Source organism: Ochlerotatus camptorhynchus, unplaced genomic scaffold, assembly GCF_037179485.1.
Source record: "Ochlerotatus camptorhynchus isolate MF236.1 unplaced genomic scaffold, CSIRO-AGI_Acam_v1.1 ptg000462l, whole genome shotgun sequence".
Classification (NCBI taxonomy): Eukaryota; Metazoa; Arthropoda; class Insecta; order Diptera; family Culicidae; genus Ochlerotatus; species Ochlerotatus camptorhynchus.
The window spans coordinates 61,530-74,023 of record NW_027040948.1 but is presented as its reverse complement, the minus strand read 5'-3'; the positions used below and the strand labels follow the sequence as shown (position 1 = coordinate 74,023).

Genomic DNA, 12,494 nt, shown 5'->3' with positions numbered 1-12,494 from the left:
TTTTGATACTCACATTTCCGCCACCGTGGTCAGCCGCTCGTCGTTGGCCACCCGCCGGGATTCGGCCTTGTGCCGATCCTGGGAAATATGCAACAGCTTCCGCAGCTCGTCGAGAATCCGCGCTTTTTCCTTGCACAGTCCTCCCTGCGCACGAAATGTACTCATAACACTCGAGTAGGACTCCAATTCTGTGAGGAAAGTAAATTTTGGAGGGTAAGCGAACAGAAAGCGTAGGCAAAAGAAAATGCCTCCAACACTGTGCGAGATCTTCGCTGCCACATCGCTACTTACCAAGCCGTCGCAGGACACCGCGACATTCGTCCCGGGTCATGTCCAGCTTGATTGGCCACATCCTTAACCAACTAACGAATCTTCAATTATTTTTGCACAAGAAATCCCGAGCGTTTGCCTCGTAAAAGTCAAACTTTGTCCGTACTGAAAAAAAACCTGGCGCTTCTTCCAAACTGTCCTTTTTTCGTTCGTGGCCAGGAACTTATCCAACGCGCACTCGTCTGTTTCACATAATCGATCCGATTGCCGGTATCTGGGGCTGCAAAACTGTCGTTGAAAATCTACTTCCGATCGCAAAACAAGAGAAGAATTTTACACACAAATTCAACATTCGCATAATATGTCCTCTTCCATTTCTGTTTATGAGACGTCAAAATTTTGATCGTGCGAAGCATACAGTCAGCGCTGGCAACACCATGGCTTCGCTTTGCTCGACGCGACGATGTGTTTTTGAAGTCGAAGCGTGCCAATAAGCCGAGGCGACGCTTTCAAAACAACCGAACGAGGGGCTTTTGTGTACAGCTTTCATTCGCTCGTTCACGGCGAGGTTCACAGCATGGTGGGTATATAAATGCTCGTATAAATGGTGATACAGCTTTTATCACTATGAGGCCACGGGGGGGAAAAGTGCGGTTTTAGAGCAAATTGCAAACAAACTCGGTCGCTGTCCCATACAAAAATCCAACATGGCTGAATCATGAATTTGACACATTAGAACACCTATATGTAGTCACCTTGGTTCACAGTGTTGAAAAAGTACCCAAAATAAACTGTTTTTTCACTCATCTCGGGACGCCCCTAATTAACAAATACCATAAACGAACTGTATTCCGAATGGGTAAACTATCCCACAAATGGTTTGGCTCTCTTTTATGGTTATTTTTATTAGGGGCCGATAACCCAAATAAAAAAAAACTATTCAACAAAAGGTTTGGATGATACCCCAAACACGTCGTTAAGCAAAACATTAGGGCACAGACAAACAGACATAACACTCAAAATTCGTTCATCGAACATGCATTTAACGGACAATTTAAAAGTATAGTAGTTGGTAGCACCGCCACCTGTGGCGCTCATAGTCGATTCTCTTGCGTTTGACGTTTACACACTACCGCCATCTGTTCTGCGTAGTGCCCACCACAGTGTACTCAACAGATGGCGGTAATGTTTTAGTGACGATGTTTTACAGTGAGAAATATTCAATGTGTTATGTCTGTTTGTCTGTGATTAGGGCGTATAGTGTGGAATGCCAGAAATACGGCCGTTCAATCTCACTCAGACAGGGAGTAACATCTACTCAGGTGAAAGATAAATTTTAGCGCTGAGAAACCCTCGGAGTAACATACGCGGCGTATAAAAACATACGCACTTAGTTTTTTTCTACCGAGCTCGACTGTGCAAATCTCGGCAAAAATAAGTTTCACTGAGATTTCAGCAGAAGTGACATTTGATTGCTGAGTCTTGGATAATGCTTAGCTGAATCTCTGCAAACAAATGGAATGTTTGCTGAGATCTAAGTAGGGGAAATGACGGCTTCGGCATGACAGACTATTTTCGGCAACACAAATTGAAACACTATTTTCACTGGATTTTCTTACGAAAACACTTCGCTGAATGCATGCAAACGATGCTTTATGCTTTCAGCTTCAATTTGACTATATTTTTACCACTGAGAAAAAGCAATCTAGCAAGGTTTTCTTGAAATGCAACACACGCACTACAAATTGTAGCTGATTTCGAGTTGCCAATAATAGAACAGTAGATTTACATGCAGTTCAAATGGAACGGTTGCCGAAGAAAAACTGGTTGCCGACAATACTCGCTCTCACTAGAGAAGATTGGAGCTTTTTAAATTCGTTTCAAAACAGTTTTTGACAATTCTTTCGACTGAAATTGTTAGAGCAGCTGGCAGCAAAATATTGTAAACAAACCAATACTGCATATGTGTGCGTTCCTTAGAGAAAAAGGCTATAGAAAGAAGGTCGCTGCTTAGGTTGCCGAGAATACGTATATTCCCCTACAACTTTTTTTTGCCGAGATTTGCCCAGCCGAGCTCGGTAGAAAAAACTAAGTGCGTATGTTTTTATACATGCAGAAAAAACTATCGTCTTAACAAAAATATTTGAGGTAAATTTAAACGTAAACTCAGTTTGTTCTGGTCACAAACATAAATTAGGTTAATTTCAAACGTATTCCATGTTTGAAGTCATGAGAAATTAATGTTTAAAGTAAAAATAATATTACGTTTATTTCAAAAATATTCGTGTTGAAAATAAACGTATTTATTTTTGTTTGGTTTGACAGCTATGCGAACAAAAATAAATTTGTTTATTTTAAGCATGCTTCTCATGTTTAAAATAAACATACATATTTTGGAATTATTTTAGTAGTTGAGGGCAGGGTAAAGCAAAATAAAACGGTTTGCAAAGAAATGATAAAAAAAAGATCTGCGGGCAGGGCATCTTAATTCCTGCTCTTTTTCGGGTGTGATTAAGGGTGACCTGTGAGTATTGGGGTCCTAGTCCGGGATGCGAGGACCCGTCGGGGTTGATGTCCGGGGGTTCCAGTTCAGTGGAACCGGTACAAATTTGTGTTATTAGCGTCGTTTTGCCGTTTCTGCCACTGGTCCTCATACCGGTTTCTTTCCATGTTCGGTATCGGAGGAGGATCCGGAATGGATTCGGAATGGATGGTCGTTTTCTGTTGAGGTTGAGCAAAGCTGGGGCAACTTTTTCCGAATGTAACAAGAAGGAAATAAAAAGGCATGACACGCTAAAAACCGTTTACCCAAATCCTATATTGTTGAAATAAACATGCTTTTGAATTTAATTCAAACATAAATAATTTAGTTTTAAACATGCTTTCAATTTACTTTGAATAATTAATATGTTTAGAGTATAAACATTTATATTTTTGTTTTAAATGAACAAAATTCGTATCCGTGAAGTATTTTTTTTATCGAATAAACGTGTATTTTGCGTAATAATGTATTATTTTGTATTATTTTGCACTTTTTGAATATATATAATTTTCTGTGTATTAGAAAAATAAAAGTGTATTTTTATGCATTAATGTATTGAAAATCAGTTATAAGTGTATTCTGTCATTTCAGTGTCAATGTTTACCACTCGAACCGAGAATCAAACGGGATCAACTCACAATGTTGACGTTTTGTTTGACAAATGCACAGCACACGCTAACTTTAAAATACCCACTGATGAGTAGAATTCCATCCCATATAAAGAAAATAGACTTAACTCATAAACTCATTAGAGGCTGTTCATTAACTACGTACACAGTTTTTTTTTTTGATTTTTGAGCCCTCCCCCCCTAAGTAGACAATTCTCCATAGAAAATTAAAAAAAAATGTATGGGCTGTGGATAATTTCCAACTAACCCCCCCCCCCCCATTGTCTACGTAGTTCATGAACAGCCCCTTACCTCGCTCATTACACATTAATAAGCATGTGTTACCAATGCTGTTACGCATTCGTTACTTATTTATGGTTCACAACTACTCATTAATGTTTTTTTATTTAATGAATGATTTAAGGCACTTTTCTTAACAATATGCTCGACAATTTGAGACATCCTACTCATTAATGCATTGTTTTGTGATTCGAGCTCGAATTAAAACACAAAATAATAAATTAACACATTTTGTTCGAATTCAGCAATCCAAATGTACATATGTTCGAATTTTTCGTGCAATTAACGAATTATCGTGTATTTTTATTATTCGTTGAATATTTTTGTATTTTATCCGAATATTTTATTTTTTTTTGCATTGTTATGACAAGTAATGATGAATTTTTGTGTATTTTTTTTTATTCACGTATTTTCGATTCATTTTCGAGAGCAGTGAATTGCCCTTCGGATTTTACAACAGAAATCGATATTTTGATCTGGCAACACAATCGATATTTTAACATTGCACACAAAGAACAAAAATTGTTGCTATAAAAATAATGCATGATCAAATTAAAAGTTTCCCAAATTTCGTAGTTTTAACTATGAACATTTTCAAAATAAAACATATTTTTTTGGTTTAAAAGTGTTTCTTTCACTTTCAGCTTGTAATTTTAAAAGTGTATTTTTTAGAATGAAAGTCGAAAAACTGTCAAAAACCTCTTCATTGCAAAGTTTTTGACAGTACTGGACCACCGTTTCCCGCCAAATTGGACATGTGAAAAAAACGAAACCAGCAGCTAACATGAGCAGCAGCAGTTTCTTCAGCAGCAACAGTTTCTGACGCTATCGGGTGGAAGGATCGGAAGGATATTCCAGTTACGGGATTTGAAGGTAGCTTGATGAAATTTTCGAATACTTTCGATCTTGTTTCCGATTTTACTAATTTATGTGTTTTGAGCAGTCTTGCCGGAAAGGAAGGCTACTCCCACCATCACCATCACCAACTGTATCATTTGCGTAAAATGCTTCCCATGATTCCACAATGCAGTGCCCTTTCAGTCATCATCAAAAATATCGAAATATACATAAGCGAAAATATATTAAATAAAATATTTCTATTGTTATTTTTTTTTTTCAAAGCATATAGCAGTCAAATTAAAAATAATTCATATTTGAGATGAAAACATACATCGTTGCGATAAAAATGCCCATCTTTTAAATTAAGTCCTTTCGTGAGCCTATTTAAAAAAAACATGGGTTTTTTATATTGACAGTTCTACAATTCGATTTGAAAGTTTATACTTTTAAAAATAAAAAAACGAGTTACTTTTGAATTGAAAGTTAACTGACTTTTGTTTTGATTGCTAAAGACTTTCTACCAAAAAGAACCAACGCAAACTTTTAATTATACCAATGGTTTTTTTCAATTTCATTAACGATAATTTTTTGTGTGTGGTAACGATTGGTAGCAATATTCTGAGAAAGATCTTTATAAACGATTCACGATTAGACTTTTAGCATCTTTACAATTATTCATGAAATGGTGACGATCGCTATCGATTTTTCTTATGAATGGTTAACGAAATGGTTGGTCGGAGTACGTTGGGTACGTTCAGACTACAGAGTTATAACATGTTATAGCACTATCTTGATGGTGGTTTCTGTGTTACAATTATTTGACAACCGTTATAAAATGTTATAACTGCTCAGTCTGGCCAGCGTTTAAAACGCTGTCCAGACTGGAGAGTTATAACATGTTATAACGGTTGTCAAATAATTACAACACAGAAACCAACCGGTGAACACTCGTGTTTATTTCAGTTACCGTGTGGACGTAATTTTTGATGAGCCCCGGTCCCTTTCAAATTGTATCATTATTTATGTACGGTCCATATATTTGTAATGACGTTTCACATTCATCTAGTGATGGCCGATTTTCATTCGAATTATCCATTAATCGATTAACGAACCGAAAAGTAAAATATTTGCAATCGGTTATATCATGCCGATATAAGCATTAACTTCTCCAGAGGATAATCACCGATCGTTTCAAACATGTGCTGCACTCTCATTGGTGGAAAAATGGCAGCACAGCGAACAAAAAAAAAATCGATTAGTTGTTAATCGAGTAATTAAAAAATGGGACACCTCTGATTTTGGTGTGTTTGTTTTGATAAAAAGCAGCAAAACCACAAAATTACCTTGAATACGAGGGGTATTCAATGGATGAAAGGGACCGTGAAAGAGGACACTTAAATAGAAAGTTTTTCTTCCGACAGTTTCATCTTAGTATTCATCTTTGCAGAAACTAGAGTCGGTGTATAATGAGTCACGCCAAGAGAAAAACAGTTGAACTCGCATCACGGTTTTCGAAAGATTCCCTTTCTTTTCACTTGGCAACAGAGGACTGCTACATCAACTTCAAATGACTTCTAGCGAGCAAAAAAAAGTAGCGCCTGTTGTAAATCATTATATCAGTGATTTTGTCCAATCATCTTAACAAAAAATAGTAGAAATTCTCATTACTGATCGTTACCAAACGTATCATATGACGATTCAATGTTCACTGCGTGTATATGATCATTTCTTCGATCATATTTTATATTTTATTGCAATACCTTTCGTGGACCTTTCATAGCATCGTAATGTTTGTTTACTTTGCACGATAGGTAGCCGGTTTGACAGTTCAATAGGTAGACTTGGCTTCACTCTTGGCGTGACTCATTATACACCGACTCTAGCAGAAACCACCATCAAGATACCCTAATAAAAAATAACCATAAACGAACGATAACCCAAATCATTGAACTATTCCACAAATGGTTTGGATGATACCCAGAACACGTCGTTAAGCAAATTAACCATACAATTTTTATTAGGGTAGCACTATAACATGTTATAACCAACAATCAATACGAAACTAACGATTTTAAATTGGCTCACCGCTTTAGTAGCCTATTGGTCCCAAGAAAACGATTAACGTACCCTATTCTAGTTGAAATTCTATTACTACACTATGTTTGTTTTGATTCGCTATGAAAGTTTGACAGATAACATCAGGGGTGTGTGGATTCATGCAGAACATGCAGGGGTGAGTGAAATAGCTTGGGACTGCTTGGGACCGTTGTTCTGGTACTGAGTGAGCCAAAAATAATAATGATTTTCTTCGGGACCCAGTGGTCTTAGAGTTACCTCTATGCTATTATCAGGTGCGGAATCTATACAATACTATTTAGATTTCAATATTTTTTGAGTGTCCCTTTTTTGACAACAATAACGGGTGCATAAAAAGATCGCAAATTTTGGGTTGTATATTTTCTCCGTATAGAGCTTTTTGACGTTTAATCGGCGCACACTACTGCACCATTTAAATCGAACGAGTGCGAGCAAGAGGGAAACAGATTAAGGGGGTATTCCCAATCTTTTGCCTTTTTTCGGCCTGTTTTTCAATTAATTTTTTTCAAGGAAAATGAATAGTAATGCGCCTAACTCTTTGGGATTCTTGTTTATTGAACATTAAAGTTTACAAATAAAAATTTTTCGACATAAAAAAAGACATTATTGACGTCACAAAATGGCGGCAAACAGACCCCTGTTCGCCGCAAACGCCTGGACGGGCGAAGACTTTTCTCGGAACGGCTTCATCTGAAACAGATTTCGTGATGAAATTAATAATCTGCATAAGATTCTCTGGAGCTTCTCCCGTTAGCAGCAAAATATCTTGCAAATTAACAAAATGGCGGCCAGATGAAAAAACAGGCGATTTTTAGCCCGCTTTTTTGCAGCTTTAAGGTGCTTCAAACAATGTTAAATGTTAATATTTTTGGCTGAAAGTGGGAGAAGCTTCGCCCGATAAAAAAAATGTGGTTTCGAGAAAAACGCGTTTAAAGTTTTGACTTTAGTTAAAACCATTTGGGGGTTCTTACCATTAGTCAGCTATGCCTGGACACCGAATTCGCTGATCGGAAAACGGCTTGGGGGGATGAAAGTATATAGTCTAAAATACAAAAAAACGTGAAAAAAAAAATTTTGATTTTTTGAAAAAAAAGATCGGGAATGGGAAAACAAACCGTTCATTCATTCATGTGTGATAGAGATAGAGAAAGACGATTAAACGCGAGATTAAACGTCAAAAAGGTCTATAGTGGCTTTTAACGAAAGTGAGTAGATTCTTAAGGCCGGCGCACAATAGATACGTTTTCAGGTTTTTTGACAGTTAGCCCATGTATTATAAAAACACAAAACGTATAACATCTGACAGACCCTCTCATCTCCGCATTTAACATCGATTATTTCACAACTCTGGGTAGTTATGTAAATAAACCAACCAACCGACAATTCCTCAATGCTTTTCGAGCTGCCGACGTATCTTCACTGCAAAACAAAAACCGGTGTATCTGATTTGACGTATGTGAAAACCCTTCTGTCAAATAGACGAATCTTGCAGGGTGTATGTAACAATCAAGGTGTGATACCGACGAATCAATCAGGGTGTATGTGAGTAGTACACAAGTAAAAGGTGTATGACTTTGTTTTATCAAAAGTCTTTTCCGTGTTTGCAAAACTCGACATTTTTCACAATTCTCTTAAACGCTATCCCTTTATCCAACTAATAGCACAAATAGATTTAAAAAATAGCATTAACTTTTAAATAGCATTTAATAATCTCATATATTTCTACAATTCAATTTGAAAATTTGAACTTTTAAAAGTATCGAGCGGACAACTTTTGAATTGACGGTTGGTTGACTTTTATTTTGAAAGCTAACCGCTTTCTACCAAAAAGAACCAATGCAAACTTTTAAATCTACACGAAACGGAAATCAATTATTTAATTCATGTGTTTCACTTATACATTTTTGCCAAAGCATCAGCCTTATACATTCCATAAAACAAACTACATAGGTCCTATTAGAATGCATGAAAGGTATGTGTGACCGCTTATACATTTCATTTGACACATGATCTTTATTAACTTTTTGCAAGGCGTCTGCACCAAACCTGAGCGTCTGCTCACCATGGAGGTGCGGCTCAAAACGGCGTCTGTTCTCCATGTTAGGAGCGGCTGATCACCGTCCTAGTGCCAGCGTGGGACTCTAAACAGAGCTGTGCACGATGGTCCCCCGGCGAGACAGGGGGTTGGGGCAGGCCCAACAAGCCGCCCTGGAAAAAAACAGAGTTGCAAATACCGAAGAAAGAAATACGGATCGGAACAATCGGCACAGACCTACGCGACGAAATAAGGACTACGATTGGAAACTCGGAACATGGAACTGCAAATCGCTCGGCTTCCCGGGTTGCGATAGGTTAATCTATGACGAACTTCAACCACGCAACTTCGAAGTCGTAGCACTGCAGAAACTTTGCTGGACGGGACAAAAGGTATGGAAAAGCGGGCATCGAGCGGCTACTTTCTACCAGAGCTGTGGCACCACCAACGAGCTGGGAACCGGCTTTGTAGTGCTGGGTAAGATGCGCCAACGCGTGATTGGTTGGCTGCCGATCAACGCGAGGATGTGCAAGTTGAGGATTAAGGGCCGTTTCTTCAACTACAGCATCATCAACGTGCACTGCCCACACGAAGGGAGACCCGACGACGAGACAAAGCGTTCTATGCGCAGCTGGAGCAGGTGTACGACGGCTGTTCGCAACGGGACGTCAAAATCGTCATCAGCGACATGAACGCTCAGGTAGGACGGGAGGCAATGTATAGACCGGCAATCGGGCCAAACAGCCTGCATGCCGTATCGAACGACAACGGCCAACGATGCGTGACCTTTGCAGCCTCCCGGGGTATGGTAGTTCGAAGTACCTTTTTCCCCCGCAAGGATATCCACAAAGCCACCTGGAGATCACCTGACCAACACACAGAAAACCAAATCGATCACGTTCTAATCGACGGGAAATTCTTCTCCGACATTATCAACGTCCGCACGTACCGCAGTGCGAACATAGATTCGGACCACTACCTAGTTGCAGTATGCATGCGCTCAAAACTCTCGACGGTGCATAACACACGTCGAAGTCGAACGCCACGACCCAACATTGAGCAACTACGGGACACCGGAGTTGCCCAGGACTACGCGCAGCAGCTGGAAGTTGCACTACCCACGGAAGAGCAGCTTGGCGCAGCTTCTCTTGAAGATGGCTGGAGGGACATCCGTTCAGCCATAGGTAGTACTGCTGTAGCGGCACTAGGTACTGCAATCCCGGACCGAAGAAATGACTGGTTTGACGGCGAATGCAAACTGTTAGTAGAGGAGAAGCATGCAGCACGGGCGAGAATGCTGCAACACCGCACGAGATTGAATGTGGAGCGATACAGACAAGCGCGGAACAGACAAAACTCGGTTTTCCGAAGGAAGAAGCGTCTGCAGGAAGATCGAGATCGCGAGGCGATGGAAAATCTGTACCGCGTAAACGACACACGGAAGTTCTACGAGAAGCTAAATAGTTCGCGCAAAGGCTACGTGCCGCAAGCCGATATGTGCAAGGACTTGGACGGTAACCTTCTCACGAACGAGTGTGAGGTGATTGAGAGGTGGAAGCAGTACTATGACGAGCACCTCAACGGTGAAGCAGCAGAAAACGAAGGTGGCACGGCAACAGACCTTGGAGCACGCGCAGAAGACGACAGGCTACCGGCCCCTGATCTTCAAGAAGTTGAGGAGGAGATCGGTCGGCTAAAGAACAACAAAGCAACTGGTGTAGATCAACTACCAAGTGAGCTATTGAAATACGGTGGTGAAGCACTGGCTAGAGCGCTGCACTGGGTAATTGCCAAGATTTGGGAGGAGGAGATATTACCGGAGGAGTGGATGGAAGGTGTCGTATGCCCAATCTACAAAAAGGGCGACAAGTTGGATTGCTGCAACTACCGCGCGATCACACTGCTGAGCGCCGCCTACAAGGTACTCTCCCAAATTCTATGCCGCCGTCTGTCACCATATGCAAGAGAGTTCGTGGGGCAATACCAGGCGGGATTCATGGGTGCCCGCGCTACCACGGACCAAATTTTCGCGATTCGGCAGGTTCTGCAGAAATGCCGCGAATACAACGTGCCCACACATCATTTGTTAATCGATTTCAAATCCGCATACGACACAATCGATCGAGATCAGCTATGGCAGATTATGCACGAGTACGGATTTCCGGATAAACTGACGCGATTGGTCAAGGCGACGATGGATCGAGTGACGTGCGTTGTTCGAGTATCGGGGACACTCTCGAGTCCCTTTGAATCTCGAAGGGGGTTACGGCAGGGTGATGGACTTTCGTGTCTGCTGTTCAACATCGCGTTAGAAGGTGTGATCAGAAGAGCTGGGATAGACACGAGTGGCACGATATTCAGGAAGTCCATCCAGCTCCTTGGTTTCGCCGATGACATTGAAATTATGGCACGGAACTTTGAGATGATGGCGGAAACGTACATCAGACTGAAGGCTGAAGCTAGACAGATTGGACTTGCCATCAACGCATCAAAGACAAAATATATGAAAGCAAGAGGTTCTAGGGAAGACAATGTTAGCCTCCCACCCCGAGTTCAGATTGACGGTGACGAAATCGAGGTGGTCGATGAGTTCGTGTATTTGGGCTCACTGGTGACCGCCGAAAATGATACCAGCAGAGAAATTCAAAGACGCATTATGGCAGGGAATCGTGCCTACTTTGGACTCCGGAGGACGCTCCGGTCGAATAAAATTCGCCGCCGCACGAAGTTGACTGTCTACAAGACGCTGATTAGACCGGTGGTCCTTTACGGCCACGAGACCTGGACTATGCTCGTGGAGGACCAACGCGCCCTTGGTGTTTTCGAACGGAAGGTGTTGCGTACCATCTACGGTGGAGTGCAGATGGATGACGGAACGTGAAGGAGGCGAATGAACCACGAATTGCACCAGCTGCTGGGAGAACCATCCATCGTCCACATTGCAAAAATTGGGCGACTACGGTGGGCTGGGCACGTCGTAAGAATGCCGCACGACGACCCAGTGAAAATGGTTCTAGAAAGCGACCCAACAGGAACAAGAAGAAGAGGCGCGCAGCGGGCAAGGTGGATCGACCAAGTAGAAGGTGACCTGCGGACCCTTCGCAGACTACGAGGCTGGCGAACTGTGGCCATGGATCGAGTAGAGTGGAGACGACTTCTTCGGACAGCAGAGGACAACAAGGCCTTAGCCTGATTGGTAAGGTAAGTAAGGCGTCTGCTTATTAGTTGACTTATACATTTTATGAATAATCAGCAATGGAAATTTGCCAAAAGGTATAAGGAGATTTCTATCCGTGTACCAATGGTTTTTTAAATTTTATAAACGACCTTTCTTTGTGTGTATAGACATTGCTATCCAATGTTTCTAATTTTCTATCCAATGTTACATACGTCCTTTTGAAAAGTTATGCTTGATATATACATTTTCGGGTTTTTTGACAGAAAATGCATGGGCTAACTGTCAAAAAACCTGCCAGTTAGCCCAGGCATTATCTGTCACAAAACCCGGAAACTTATGCAATTCGCCTTGACACCAGTCCCGAAGTGACGTTTCTTCACACACATTTTGACAGTTCCTTATGGGGTTTTGCGTTGGAGTGAGAGAGTAAGAAAAAGTCCGCCATGTTTCACACATAGACTGACAGTTACATATGAGATTTCTCCATATGAGTAAAGAGTTACAGAGCTCTCGTCAACGCCAATATGCACCAGCATTTACTCACTTGAGAGGGAAAATACTCGATCGTGTATACAATATTCTTTACTTTCAGCTTCAGGGATCGAAAAAAACAAACTGTGCATT

At 40.9% G+C, this 12,494-nt stretch overlaps 1 protein-coding gene across 1 annotated transcript in view; it reads right to left on the bottom strand.

The window, feature by feature from the left end:
- The window catches only part of LOC135712181 (BRCA2-interacting transcriptional repressor EMSY), a 28,033-nt gene extending 27,376 nt beyond the window's left edge, over positions 1 to 657 (bottom strand). Inside the window, exons 1-2 of the mRNA XM_065235144.1 lie at positions 292 to 657; positions 14 to 188 (exon numbers count right to left, since the gene is read on the bottom strand). Of these exons, the coding sequence (XP_065091216.1) occupies positions 14 to 188; positions 292 to 352 (236 nt within the window). The 5' untranslated portion in view covers positions 353 to 657. The remainder of the gene's footprint in view (positions 1 to 13; positions 189 to 291) is intronic.
- Positions 658 to 12,494: the final 11,837 nt, after the last annotated feature.